Source organism: Apodemus sylvaticus, chromosome 10, assembly GCF_947179515.1.
Source record: "Apodemus sylvaticus chromosome 10, mApoSyl1.1, whole genome shotgun sequence".
In the NCBI taxonomy this organism is placed as follows: Eukaryota; Metazoa; Chordata; class Mammalia; order Rodentia; family Muridae; genus Apodemus; species Apodemus sylvaticus.
Window position 1 is genome coordinate 28853543 of NC_067481.1, and position 14726 is coordinate 28868268.

Genomic DNA, 14726 nt, shown 5'->3' on the forward strand with positions numbered 1-14726 from the left:
CCCGCACCTCACTTTTCTTGAGGAAGAGCGAGTAATAACTGCTTTGTGACAACTCGTGACTCCAAAACCCATGATCTTTCCACTGTGAGGCAGGTCCCTCCAAGTCTCTCACATGTGTCCTGCCTCTCCTGCACACGCATCTCCACCACCTCTTCCATCTGATGCCAAGGTCTGGCCTGACTCAGAGACCACAGCCCACTCTCCCCGCCAAGCCAATTCCCGGTGGAATTCTTTTATTTTTTTTTCTCTTTCTCCTCCCTCCCTTCCTTTTGAAAAAATATTTATTTTATTTCATGTGTCTTGCCTGCATATGTCTGTGCACCACGCACAGGCTGGAGGAAGTCTGAAGTTTCAGACTTACAGATGGTTGTTAGCCACAGTGTGTGAGCGCGTGCCGGGTCCTCTGCAAGAGCAGACAGTGCACTCAACTGTGAGCCATCTCTCCAGCCCCAGGGCTCTCAACTGCTGAGCCGTCTCTCCAGCCCCTCTTCCTCTTTTTTTTGAAACATTGTGTCATGTAGCCAGGTCTGGATCATAGGGCTGTTCTGCCACACCCACGCATGGCTTTTTTTTTCTTTTTTTAAAAAAACTTTTATTTATATTTAAATTTTATTTCTTTTTAAATGTATGTGTTGTTCTGTCTGTCTGTAGGCCTGCATGCCAAAAGAGGGCATTAGATCACTTTCTAGATAGTTGTGAGCCACCATGTAGTTGCTGGGAATTAAACTCAGGACCTTTGGAAGAGCAGCCAGTGCTCTTAACTGCTGAGCCATCTCTCCAGCCTCAGGTTGTACTTAACTTTTTTTCGTTCATTTGTTTAAATGTAATTGGGTATTTTGCCTGCATGCATGTCTTGTGTACAGCATGTATGCCACAGTTGTTTATTTTAGTATTGTGTCTGTGTGCACCCATGAGTTTGCTAGGAGGGATCCGTGGAGGCCAAGGGACCACTATAGGGAGCAAGTTTCTCTCCCTCTATATATCTGACACCCAGGGACCATTCGGCATTGTAGGGCAACTGTCCGTTCCTTGCCGAGCCAGCATGTCTTCCCTCTCTTTTGTTTCTTCGAGACAGGCTCTCACGCGGTAACCCAGCGTGGCTTGGAACTCCCACAACCCTCCTGTCTAGTTTCTGGGGTTTTAGTATTATAGGTGTGCGCCACCACCCCTGGCTTCCAGCGATTTACTGCTTCTCTAATACCCAGCTTATGAGCTTCCTTCCCGCTGACTTGCATGATTCTGTAGCCCACCACCTCACAGCCAGTTAGCTAGTACTGAGTTAACTCTTGGCTAGTGTGTCCCCTGCCAGTTAGACTGTGTCTAGATTTTTGTAGGCACCTATGTCGGCTTGGCTTTCAGATCTGAGCCAGGTACACAACAGTCTAAGAAAATGACTGAAAAAACTAAAGAATTCTTGCATGGGTCAATAAAGCCGTTCTGGCACAGGTAGCCAAGAAGGTTGGCCCGCCATCCCATGTCCTTGGCAAAGGACAGGCAGGCTGTGTCCTTGGGAACGAATAGGCTGTGAGTGCAATAATGTCCAGCAGGTGGCGCCGCAGACCCGAGGCCTTGGGCTCTCTAGCCACTCCGGGAGAGGCAATACGAGGTCACGCTGTGCCTCTGACTTCCGCCGGGGCGATCCACGCGGCCCAGCCCAGGGCACGCCCTTGCAAGGCATGCTGTCGAGGTCTCGCATGCCTACTTTCTGCCTCCTTGCGCACTATGGTTCCCTCCCGGGTACGGACGGGAAGATGGGTGGCAGCGGCCAGGGCGGCCCAGAGGCGCCCCCGTGTGGACAGCTTGGGACAGCCTCCGAGTCCTGAGTCTGCGAGCACGCGCGCGGCGCTTTACGTGCACGTGAGTGGGTTGGGGAGAGCAGAAGGAGGAGGTGGCCGTGGCTATTCCGCTGATAGTCCACCTGCACTCTATCCATGCCTAACATCACATCTGGCACAACATCTGTCCACGTCATACGCCACTGGAATAAGTGTTGGGCCAAAGACCTCAAGTCTGGCCTCACTAGCTGGGTGACCCTTTGGAACCTGTTTTGTCTCTCGAAAGTAGGCATAGTAATCTCATCGCCACCTGCCCACGGGGCGCAGAGTGGCTTAGTTGTGGCAACCACCGCTGACCAACCTCAGATTGGGAACGGGGATGTGTGAGATAAACCCTGGAAGGGGCCTGGACAGCCCAGAGCCCCGCCTTAGCTCACGCATGCATCCCCTGTCCTCAGTGGCCTTATTGCGAGAAGCGCTGCAGCTACTGCAACTTCAATAAGTACATCCCCCGCGGCGTGGAGGAGGGGGCCATGCGGAATTGCCTGGTGACTGAGGCTAGGACGCTGCTGCGGCTCAGCGGGGTGCAGAGGTCGGTACTGGGGACAGTAGACAAGGTCTTGGGGTGAGGACACTACAGGAGGACGTCCGGGGCGGGGCGGGGGGCTTTCCCCGGGTTTTATGTCTCCATCCTCTTCCTCCAGGGTGGAGTCTGTGTTCTTTGGTGGAGGAACCCCGAGTCTGGCCAGTCCCCACACTGTGGCTGCTGTCCTGGAGGCCGTGGCACAGCAAGTCTACCTGCCTGCAGATTCCGAAGTCACGTTGGAGGCCAACCCCACTTCTGCTCCAGGCCCCAGGCTGGCAGCTTTTGCAGCGGCAGGAGTGAACAGGTTGTCCATTGGTTTACAGGTGACCTACCTCACTCACCCTTCCCCGGTGTCCCCAGACCCTAGGATGGTGTTCAGTCCCTGGGAAAACATTTCTGGGTACCAGGGTCTAATACACAGTAGACTGTGGAGTAACACTTTTCGTACTGTTTGTCTCTTGATATATTAGCCCATACACTTCCTGAGGCGGGCTTTGGCATTATTATTATTATTATTATTATTATTATTTTGGTTTTTTTCGAGACAGGCTTTCTCTGTGTAGCCCTGGCTGTCCTGGAACTCACTCTGTAGACCAGGCTGGCCTCGAACTCAGAAATCTGCCTGCCTCTGCCTCCCAAGTGCTGGTATTAAAGGCGTGTGCCACCACCCGGCCTTATCATCATTATTATTATTATAATTATTATTATTATTGTCTCTGTTATTTTGAGACAGGGTACCCTATAGCTCAGGCTAGCCTCAAATTTTGTATGTAGTCAAGGATGTCCTTGAGCTCCTGATTCTTTTTTCTCCATCTTAATATTAGGATTACAGGCATGTGCCACCATGCCCAGTTCATATGGTAATAAAGATCAGACCCCGAGGCAAGCATTCTACAGAAGAGCTACATCACTAGCTATGATGATGATGATGATGATGATGATGATGATGACGACGGTGAGATGGGAACTCACACTGTAGCCCAGGTTGGCCTCATACTCTCAGCAATATCCCTGCCTCAGCCTTCTAACCCCAGGAATTACAGGCAACAAGGCCCAGCTGGGTTAACCCTTTGCAGTCTAGGCATTTAATGTACCTGCCACATGGTAGGTGCTGCACAGGTGTGGCTGGGGGCGGTGGCACAGTGGTTAGAGCACTTACTGGGCAAGTGTGAACCGACTCGTGGATCCTCCCCACCCACGCAAACGCTGGCTGGATATGGCGGCCTGCCTGTAATCCAGCATGGGAGACACAGATGAAGGAGTCCTCCCTTTGCTTTGCTTAATGCTGGCTGTCCAGACCTAACCATGTCACCCGTGGTTTTGACTCAGTGAGTAAGGTAGCAGAAAATTACGGAAGACGGTTGGAGAGATGGCTCAGAGGTTAAGAGTGTTGGCTGTTCTTCCAGAGGTTCAATTCCCAGCAACCACATGGTGATTCATAATCATCTGTCATGAGGTCATCTGTCACGAGATCTGGTGCAGGCATGTATGCAAGCAAAATAGTGCATATATAATATATAAGTAAATCTATAAAAAAAAATACAGAAGACCCCAATATCAACCCTGGGCTTCTCAACTTCCGCAAACACACACACTCACCCCCACCCTCACACACATGTGAACACATATACACACAGGCATACTTCACATATACAGACATGAAAGAAAGGAAGGAAATAAACAGGATGTGGCTTTTTCTCCGATCGGAGACATGGTGTAGGCTGCCAGCTGGTCTGTCACATGGCAAATGCTATCTCTAGAGGAACCTCCGAAGGCTTCGAGTACCGAGGGGAGCCAGGCCTGATGAAATCCTGGAAGGCTTCCTGGAGGAAATGATGTGTGTGTGAGACAGAGCAGGTGTTTACCAGGAAGCGGGTGTAGGAGGAACAGGCACAGGATGTGGAAGAACTTTGCATGTTTGGGGAGAAGCTGTGTCCTTCCTGTGACTGGAGAGGCAGGAGACAGGCTGCCAAACAGGACCGAAAGCCATCAGCACCTGTGGGAGTTTGGGTTTCTCTCATTGGAGAGCCTCGAAGGTGTGTTTATGAGTCAGGAGAAGTCTCCCTAGGTTGACCTCTGTTGAGCTCTAGCTCTGTGTCTGGTGCTCTTGCTCAAAACACTTCCTTTTTTACCCCCCAACCCCACCCTGTTTGGTTTTTTGAGACAGGGTTTCCCAGTGTAGCCCTGGCTGTACTGGAACTCAGTCTGCAGACCAGGCTGGCCTCAACCTCAGAGATCCATCTGCCTCTAGCTCCCGAGTACTGGGATTAAAGGCCTCATGGGCCACCACTGCCCGGCTTCTCTCTCCTTTTTTATGACAAGGTCTTTTCGTCCACTCTGGCCTGAAACGTGTAATGTAGCTTCAGGACGCTTTGAACTTCTGATCCTCCTGCCTCCACCTCCCCAACGGGATTACAGACGTGTACTAGCATGCCTGGCTTCTCCTTACGAGGAAACATCAGGTAAAACTAAATTAAGAGACCTTTGCGTCTGAATGTGGTGGGCACACAATTGTCAGCTCACTACTCAGGGGGCTGAGGCAGGAGGGTTGCCGTGAGTTCAGAACCAGCTTGAGCTTACTGAGACCCTGTGTCAGAGGGAAGCGAGGCAGCCAGTCCTTTCGGAAGCTGGTGGTTATGCTTTGCCGTGCAGATAGGAGCCCTTACTGAGCTTTTACGCTTAAGCTAATTGAAAACGTAAAAGGTTAATTTAAAAAGAAGGGCCATAGAGATGGCTTAGTGGATAGAGAGACCACGCTGCCACACCTGATGACCTGAGTTCTATTCCCCAGAACTTACATGGTGGAAGGAAAGAACCATCTCCTCCAATGTAACCTTTGACCTCTATATAATCACTGCTGTGCACCTCAATAATTAATATAAATATATTATAAACATAATACATAAAAATGTTTGCTCTTATAATAGATATTAAATATTTGCTCTTATAATAAGTATAATAAAATATTTTCCAATACATATAATAAATGTAATATAAATATAAAAATAATATAAATAATACAAAAATAATATAATATGATAAATATAAAAATATTAGGGGGGAAAACCTGTTGGATTTAGAATCACCGACTTCTAAATTCCTAGTCTGACATTGCAGTTACTTACTTACTATCTCTGAACCTTAGATTTCTCATCTGTCAAATAGAACTGATGACTGAACATTGTGTCCCTCCTCCCAGCACTCAAGCAGGCAGAGGCAGGGCAAACCCACAAGTTTGAGGCCAACCTGGGCTACTTAGTGAGTTCCTGTCTAGTCAGCATTATAGTAAGACTGTCTCAAAAGGAAAAGGAACAAAACAAAAGAAAGGATTTTAAGGGTTAAACGCACCCTTCCTTGAGGAGTAGCTCTGTGGGTCTGCCTTGACTCACCCCCATCTGCCCGTTGTGTCCCTCACATCTGTGCCCTAAATAAGGCTGAGCGTGGCTGCCTCCCTCTGGGATGGCGTTTACACCAGACCCTCTCTCTGCAGTCCCTGGATGACTCGGAGCTGCAGCTCTTGGGCCGGACGCACTCCGCCAGCGACGCCTTACAGACTCTGGCCGAGGCCAGGCTCCTTTTCCCAGGCAGAGTGTCGGTGGATTTGATGCTGGGGTTACTGGCACAAAAGGTGGAGCCGTGGCTTCAACAGCTTCAGAAACTGCTGTACCACTGTGACGACCACCTCTCCCTCTACCAGCTGACCCTGGAACGGGGCACTGCACTCTTTGCCCAGGTGCAGCAGGGTACCCTCCCGGCCCCTGACCCGGACCTGGCTGCTGAGATGTACCAGGAGGGCAGGACAGTCCTTCGAGACGCTGGCTTTCGCCAGTATGAGGTCTCTAACTTTGCCCGGAACGTGAGTGCAGGCTGATGACTGGCGGGGGCGGGGGTGGGGTGGGTGGTGGAGAGGGGTGGGGGTGGGGGTGGGGTGGGAAGTGAGGGTGTACAGAATTAGAGGTTTGAGATACGACCAAGGGACTGAGGCCTTTTGAAGAAGAGAAAGCTTCCTGTTGGGTGCTCTGAGAACCGCGGTGGTGGGAAATTCTAATCAGATGCCCAGGACCTAAAACAGAAGCCCGCATCACCTACTTCTGTGCTGACGATTCCCATCTTCCCCACAGGGGGCGCTCAGTACTCACAACTGGACGTACTGGCAGTGCGGTCAGTACCTTGGCATTGGGCCTGGTGAGTGGATCGTGAACAACCGAAAGCATGATTCAGGAGAGGAACATTCTGGTTGTGTGAACTTGGACTGCTCATTTAGCCACTCCGAGCCTGCATTTCCTCATGCAAATTACACAAAACCTCTCTATAGAACTGTGGAATGCAAATTTTCAAGCCTTTGCAGCCTGGGACCGTGGTGCTTTCCGAGTCCGGCATCGATGAGAAGCCCCTGGGGGCTTGTCACAACCCAGAATGCTGGACCCCACCTCCAGGGCTTCTTATGGGCAGGGCTGAGGATTTCCATTTATTGTAGTTGCTTCGGGGACCACCTTGGAAAAATCCCTGATATCAATCTGATAGTTCACCGCGTCGGCTTCTATTAATGTGCGTGTGGTGGTGATTATTGATATCCTTAGGAGCCCATGGACGATTCGTACCCCAGAGAGCTGGGGGCCATACCCGGGAAGCACGGATCCAGACACTGGAGCCAGACAATTGGATGAAAGAGGTGAAGCGCTTTGGTCATGGCACCCGGAAGTGCGTTCCCCTGGGCAAGCTGGAGCTGTGAGTACCCGGGTACACAGGGCTCTTCCCTGGGGTCTCCCGCGCCCCGGAAGCTCCTCTGTGTTTTTACATCTTTATTACCTGCTTTGACCCTCCCACTTTGCCCCATACCGCGCGAGGTCTAAGCACACTCTTACATCCCGGCAGGCATTGGCTTTAGAGAATGCGCGGTCTCGTCGCTAAGGTCCCGTGGTGGGTTTCTTTCAGGCTGGAGGAGGTTTTGGCTCTGGGGCTGCGCACTGACGTTGGACTCACTCACCGGGTAAGACACTGGGGGTTCTCAGATACTGTTAGCTCTTCCTCGGAGTTAGAGAACACTCACTTCCCAGACCCTACTCCCTCCATCCTCTAGGTTGGCAGCTAGAAGTTGGACCTGGCCAGCTGAAGTCTGGTGACAGAGGCAGTGGGTAGTGTTGTATGATGGTTAGAGATGACACCTAGAGCTTCATGATGCTCTATGCTGGGGAGGTGCTCCGTACACTGAGCTATCATTCACCATGAAATCCAGATGTGGTGTGTGTGTGTGTGTGTGTGTGTGTGAGTACTTTCTGTATCCAGCCATGTGACCCTCGGCCCGCTCACTGCCCGACTCTTCTGTTTCCTAGCACTGGCAGCAGTTTGAGCCCCGGCTGACCCTGTGGGACGTGTTTGGAGCAAGCAGGGAGGTGGAGGAGCTGCTAGCGCAGGGTCTGTTGCTGCTGGACCATAGGTATGTTGTGAGTATTGTGCAGAGGGGGCTTCGCAGTCCCTGGGAGCTCTTGACTATAGATTAGAGCATGGGAGGGCTACCATAATGTGTGTGCCACATCTAAATGTGTCCCCTCTTCAAAGTGGTAGAAACAAGGAAGACCAATAGAGAAGAGTGTGTGAGCTGCCAGGGGTGGGCAGGAATGGGCTTTCATGGTGAGGATAGAGTCATGTCCAGACCTCTCGGTTTTCCAGGGGTCTCCGCTGTTCCTGGGAGGGTCTAGCTGTGCTGGACTCCCTGTTACTGATCCTCCTACCTCAGCTCCAAGAGGCCTGGCAGCACAGAAATCCCTCACCAGAGTCAGGAGGATGACCAGACATTGCTGTCTACTTGGAGGGCTAGGCATGCCCACATGGTGGGCATCTGCCTGGAGGCACCATCTCTGCCCTGAGGGGCCATTGCTTGGCTCTGACACACCCATGGGAATGGATGCGGTCAGGTGGGTGGAAGGCTGTCTCTGTCCCGGGGGCCTGGTATTCCACACAGCATCCCAGGGGTCACAGGTCAGCATGTGTCCCTGACTAGGATGTACTCATCCCCCACTGGCTTTTGTTGGCTTTTTTGGACACTAAATAATAAGAAATCTTTCTGCAGGGAATTGTGTCTATTGGAGAAGCCTCCCTCATTCTAGAGGGAAGCCCTGAGTTAGTTTATATGATTCAGTAGAACTAAATCCCCCCCAGATATCGTAAACAAGAAGAAATATAGGAATGAGATGTTTACAAAACCATTCGAAGGGCTGGGGAGATGGCTCAGTGGTAAGAGCACTGTTTGCTCTTCTAGAGGACCAGGGTTCAATTCCTGGCAACCACGTGGCAGCTCACAACCACCTGCAACTCCCATTCCAGGGCATCTGGCACCCTCTTTTGACCTCTGCGTATACCAGACACCTACGTGGTGCATAGATATTCATCTAGGCAACACACTTATATGCATAAAATAAGAATAAATTAACCTAAAAAATAAGATTTTTATTTAAGGCCATTTGTTGCACAGAAATGTAACCTATACTCTGGGTATGCCTCATTGTTTCCCAAGGGTTGAATTCAGGTTCAAAGTTTTAAAAATTATTCTAATTTTTATTATTTTTTTGGTTTTTCAAGACGGGGTTTCTCTGTGTAGCCCTGGCTGTCCTGGAACTCACTCTGTAGACCAGGCTGGCCTTGAACTCGCAGAGATCTGCCTGCCTCTGCCTTCCAAATGCAGGGATTAAAGGCTTCCACCAACACTGCCCCAACTTTTAATTTTTTAAGATGTGTTCATGTGTGTGTGTGTGTGTTTATGCGTGCACGCACAAACACACACACACACACATACACACACACACACACCGATGGAGCCAGAGGAGAGTGTTAGATCCTCTGGAAATGGAGTCATGGAGGACTGTGAGGAGTGAGGTTTTCTGAGCACTACACTCCAGTCCTCTGGAAGATCAGGGAGCACTTTCTCCCGCTAAGCTATTTCTCCCGCTCCTATTTTTAATTTGAAAAATTGTTTGTTTGTTTGTTTGTTTGCTTCTGAGACGGTGCCATATGTACCTGAGTCTGCAAACTCAGTGTGTAGCTGAAGAGAATGCCTAGCCTGTGATCCTCCTGCTCCTGCCTCCCACGTGCTGAGATCGCAGGCAGGCACCACCACACCCAATAGTCTTGAGGTTCTGGAGTTCGTGTTCTGAGGCAAACACCACCACCCGTATCTCCAGCCCTATCAGGCTCAGAATTTTTTTTTAAATTTAGATTTATTTATGTTACTATATAAGTTTAAGTATTTTGTGTGCATGCTTGAATGTGCACACTAGTGTGTGCCCATTTGATACCCTGGCATTGGCGTTGTGGATGGTTGGAAGCCACAGTGTGGGTGCTGGGTATTGAACATGGGTCCTCTGCCAGATAAACAAGTGTCCTTAACTGTTGAGCCATCTCGCCAGCCCCGAGGGTTCAGTACTGCACAGCTGCGTCTTTTCTTTGAAATTAAGGAACGCATCATCTGTGGCATGACACTGTGAGACCAAGTGTCCCATCGCCTGGTTATCATTTGACCGGCGATTTTAGCATTTACTAGTGATTCTTTGCCAAACCATGTTTAAAATTTACATTTGTATTTTTAAACAATTACTTATGTATACAATTGCTCTATCTGCATGTATACCTGCAGGCCAGAAGAGGGCATCAGATCATACTATAGATGGTTAAGGGCCACCATGTGGTTACTGGGAATTGAACTCAGGACCTTCGAAGAGCAGCTAGTGCTCTTAGCTGCTGATCCATCTCTGCAGCCTAGCCAAATCATTTCTTTCTTTTGTTTTTTATTTTGTTTGTTTGTTTGTTTTTGTTTTTTTTGTTTTTTTGAGACAGGGTTTCTCTGTGTAGCCCTGGCTGTCCTGGAACTCACTCTAGACCAGGCTGGCCTCGAACTCAGAAATCTGCCTGCCTCTGCCTCCCAAGTGCTGGGGTCAAAGGTGTGCACCACCACTGCCTGGCTGCCAAATCATTTCTTAAATTGAGGATCGCAAAGTATTGGTTTTTGATTCTATTATTTCTTCCAAATTAATTATTTTCCATCTCCCCCATAAAAAAGAACTTTCCTCTGTTACGTTACAATGCTAAGAATCAGACCTATGGCCCTGCTCAAGCCAGACAACTTCTTTCTCTGGTAGGTTCAGAAGTCTGTACATCCCTAGCCCCGTACCAGGCTCATCCCAGCCCACAGACCGGAGGTTGTCAGACTCCCAGGACGTGGGAGGGCAGCCGTAACTCTAGTCACCATAGATGTTTAGTCTCAAGTAGAAGTGGCCCTGCTCTTCAGAGTGACATATTTCTTCCTGATAATTCAACACCTTCTTTCTCCTCCCCTGCTGCCTGCAGGGGAATCAGAGACAGCCTGGTTATGTGAAACCTTCCCCTTCCACTGAGACCTATAGGAAGGGACCCCCCCCACTCTACCTTGGGGGCCTTGAATCCTCTTCAGCACTGCAGCCATATTGTCTAAGTGTCTATGGCACTGGGGCCTGATCACTCGTGCTACTGCACACTGTGCTGCTGCGATCTTGTGTGTCTGAGACATTGATATTTCTTTTAATAAATCTCTTACCCCAAAAGACAAACCTGTGTGTCTCCTTGAGCCTCTTCCAGCCTTGACTTGGAAATTGTATGGCATGCAAGTGTATGTGTTTGCATGTCTGTGTGTGCCTGTGTGTGTGTGTGCCTGTGTGTGTGTACCTGTGTATGTGTCTGTGTGTGTGTGCCTGTGTGTCTGTGCCTGTGTGTGTGTACTTCTGTGTGTGCCTATGCATGTATGTTTCCCTGTGTGTGTGCTTTTGTGTGTTCCCATGTGTGTGCCTGTGTGTGTGCCTGTATGTGTGTATCTGTGTGTGTGTGTGTGTGCTTATGCATGTGGTGTGTGCCTGTGAGTGTGCTTCTGTGTGTGTGTCTGTGTGTGTGCCTCTGTATGTGTGTGCCTATGCGTGTATGTGTGGTGTGCCTGTGTGTATATGTGTGCCCGTGTGAGCGCACGGAGGACTGCTCAGTTTGTTTCATTGTGCTAGGTCTGGAACTCAGGACCTCCTGATGTCAGCCAGTCGTCTGCCACTGAGCTACAACCTCAGCCAAAAGCTCTGGAACTTGTTCCTTATCATGGCCAAGGGCACCACGGTGCCAGAAGTGCTTTAGTAGGCCTGCAGGTGGAAGTGTGCTGACTTCTAGTGGATGATGAAAGGTAGGGTCCCCCTCCCCCACTGCTTAGGAGTAAGCCCGTATATTCCCCACATGCCGGCGGGTGTGAATGCCAGTCCTTCTTTGACCCTGTGGTAATGTGGTAACTGTTACTTTATTCATGAACTAGTCACCTAGCACTGGTGGTCTGCCAGGCACCGCACTGGGCACGAACAGGGGAATAAGACCTGTCTGTGCTCTTTGGGAGCTTGGTGCCCTGCTGACAGATATTCAGAGAGATAATGGGGCGTTGTTGGTTAAGGTGTTACATGCAGCTGTGGAGCCTGGAGGGCACTGGCGTCTGAGGGGCTGAGAGGAAGAAAGAAGGGCAAATATGTTTTCCTTACCAATTCTTGCACCCCTAGAGCCCTGGCAAGCCTGGCTTAGAGCAGCTGGTGGGTGGCCAGTGCTGCTCAAGGGTCCTCGCCCCAGCCTTCCCCTGATCTTGACATTCAAGAAGCTAGTGCAGGGCGAGGGGAGGGGCTCCATCAGATAAACCTCGGCCACTCGGGTTTCTCCTAACTGCCAGGGCTTGTGCCACCTGAGATGCCCGGGCCCTCCCTGCTGAGGCACCTCAGGGAGCCTGTGTAGGGCCTGGATGGGAGCCAGGGCCGGAGCAGGGTGGCTCGGTCACCTTCCTTGACTCAGCCTGGTCCCACCCTTTCCAGATGAATCAACCTCCTGGAGGTGGGGCCCAGGAACCTGGCTGTTGAATGCTTCCTCAAGGCTCCAAAACCAGGCCCAGTTTGGGAAGCCCTGAAGATTGTCTCCCCCCACTCCCCCACCCCCACTCTCCACTCCCCTACCCCCGCCTTCCGTCCTGGAGTAGGGATAGGAGGCATATGGCTACTTCTCGACGGGGCAATATGGAAGTGGGATCCTTCCACCTCTTGTTCACTAAACGGGTGATCTTCCATTTGGGGACATTGGTCGCTGTCTTCTCAGTGCTGTTCTGTGTTTTTAGATGGGGTTTCCTGTAAGCTGGCCTTGAGTTCTGTATAGCTGAAAGTAACCTTAAACATCTGATTCTGTTGCCTCCACCTCCCGAGTGCCAGGATTTACAGTCATGTCTACCATGCCTGGCCTCATCTCCTATATTTAAAATAACTCTAGGTTACATGTAATACCTAATACGGAATAAATCTGTGTAAATAGGGCTATTGAGATGGCTCAGTGGGTATAGGCACTTCGCCATCTGGCCTAAAGATCCTGGTTCGATACCCAGGACCTCCAGGATAGGAAAGAGCTGCCTCCTGAAGGTTGTTTTCTAACTCCCACAGGAGTGCCCTGGTGTGTACAAATGCCCCAAAGTAAATAAATGTAATTTTTCAAAGAGGGAGTGGCTGGAGCAGTGACCCATCAGCAGGAGCAGTTGCTCCTTTTGCAGAGGTCTTGGGTTCCGTTCCCAGCACTCACTTCCTGGCTTGCTCCCTAAGTTCCAGGGGAGGATCTGACACCCTCTTCTGGCCTCTGCAGGCACCAGGTACACATCTGGTACACATACATGCAAGCCAAAACTCGCACAGAGAAACTTTTTTTAAAAGATAATTTTTGCGCCGGGCGTGGTGGTACACGCCTGTAATCCCAGCACTTGGGACGCAAAGGCAGATGGAGTTCCAGGTCAGCCTGGTCTACAGAGTGAGTTCCAGGACAACCAGAGATACACAGAGAAACCCTGTCTTGAAAAACAAACAAACAAACAAACAAACCAAAACAGAATACTATATATAATGTATAACATATAACATATATAATAATATATATTATATATAACTATATTGTTTAGGATATAATGACCAGGTAGAAAATATGTAGGTGTTCGATAGAGAAGTGATTTTTTTCCCCTGAAAATTCCCCACTGGGGATTTGTTAAATCTGCAGATAACGAACCCACAGATGTACCTCATCTTTGAGCAGCTCTGTTGATGAGGATCCATCTTACTCTGGCCCTGCTCTGTGGCGCCGTCCATTTCCTGGCATAGAAGCACATTTTCCTTTGCGTGATTGAGCACAGAAAGCCACGGAGTGAGGAGCTGAGCTGTGTAGCCGCTCAGGGTTTGCTGCCACTCCTTGGAGTGGGGGAATCATAGCAAGCTGTGAAGGGACATGAGGCACGCCTAGCTCCAGTTGTAAGGAGTGATGGGTGGACCACTGTCCGTGTGTCCCTCTGTCACAGGGACCTGCACTGCTCACTGTGGTGGCAGTCTGGTCTCAGAGTGGAGCCAACGGTGGGCAGAAGAACAGCTCAGCATCAGGGATAAGCAGGAAGACATTAACATTTGCTGTGCAGCTCGTATATTTTCAGATAGTGCAGCAACATTGAGACCAAGTTGTCAGGTATAGTCTGTAGTTCAAACATTCAAAGATCAACCATGTCTAGGCTGGGTGTGGTCGTGTGGCTCAGTGGTAGAGTGCTTACCTAGTACGCACCATCCCTGAATCTCATGCCGGGTACTGAGAGAAGGATTTGCCACTGTTGTGATGCTCTGGGTAGGATGAGGATGTGGCTCAGGGATCAGAGGCTTACACTGGTGTCATCCCCAGCACTGAGTGAGCCTGCCAGGAGTCCAGTCTGAGGGAACTTCAGGAGTTCAAGGCCAGCTTCAGCGACATAGCATTTTGGAAGACAGCCTGGGCTACATGGGACCAAAACTCCAAACTAAAACAGAACTGACTTTGTGACAACGTTGAATCTTCCGAAACTCTGGGCATCGCCTCTCTCATTGAACTCTCCAATTTCCTTAACCAGCGTTTACGGCGTGCCTCACATAAATCTTACACATGCATGCGTACGTAGTCAGTTGCCTGGAGCCCAGCAGATTACTCCCAGATCCTCACATCTGTCTTTTCTTTCTCTTCCTACCTTCTTTTCTCTGAGGAGAATTTTAAAGCCAACTTTTAAACCACTGTAGACAAGCAACACTGGAAACATTAGGCAGAGTCGTAAACGGAGGGGGAACCCACGGTAATGCTCACACTGTTTCATCTGTTCATGTTTCCTCCCTGGGCGTGCCCAGCGCGAGCCATATTTTTGCTGAGTACCCAGGCGCAGGTCTAATTTTGTACCATGTCTCTTTCCGATCTCGCTTTTCACGAGCCGCTCTCCCCTGAGCGCTGCGGCCCTCATCTTTCTCTTCTTAATTGTTTCAGTGAGTGGATTGTCTAATAATCATCGCCCT

The 14726-nt window shown here is 50.0% G+C and overlaps 1 protein-coding gene across 3 annotated transcripts; it reads left to right on the forward strand.

Moving 5' to 3' along the window:
* Positions 1 to 1034: 1034 nt before the first annotated feature.
* On the forward strand, positions 1035 to 10924 carry Rsad1 (radical S-adenosyl methionine domain containing 1). 3 transcript variants are annotated; one of them, XM_052196338.1, is made up of 9 exons: positions 1440 to 1737; positions 2234 to 2367; positions 2480 to 2684; positions 5852 to 6217; positions 6483 to 6546; positions 6942 to 7089; positions 7297 to 7351; positions 7695 to 7798; positions 8032 to 10924. In XM_052196338.1, the coding sequence occupies exons 1-9, from the start codon at positions 1537 to 1539 to the stop codon at positions 8147 to 8149; spliced, it is 1395 nt and encodes a 464-aa protein (XP_052052298.1). In that variant the 5' UTR covers positions 1440 to 1536; the 3' UTR covers positions 8150 to 10924. The 3 variants fall into 3 exon arrangements, with proteins under 3 accessions (XP_052052299.1, XP_052052298.1, XP_052052297.1); XM_052196337.1 differs by having other exon boundaries at positions 1441 to 1857; XM_052196339.1 differs by lacking the exons at positions 7695 to 7798; positions 8032 to 10924 and having other exon boundaries at positions 1035 to 1857; positions 7237 to 7313.
* Positions 10925 to 14726: the final 3802 nt, after the last annotated feature.

What these genes read in the sequence shown, in the direction of transcription:
- Rsad1 (XM_052196337.1), top strand. Translation starts at nt 1,537, where the DNA reads ATGTCCAGCAGGTGGCGCCGCAGACCCGAGGCCTTGGGCTCTCTAGCC. An exon ending in TCTCTAACTTTGCCCGGAAC is followed by an intron (nt 6,218 to 6,482) that starts GTGAGTGCAGGC and finishes TCTTCCCCACAG; the next exon opens with GGGGCGCTCAGTACTCACAA. An exon ending in CCCCTGGGCAAGCTGGAGCT is followed by an intron (nt 7,090 to 7,296) that starts GTGAGTACCCGG and finishes GGTTTCTTTCAG; the next exon opens with GCTGGAGGAGGTTTTGGCTC.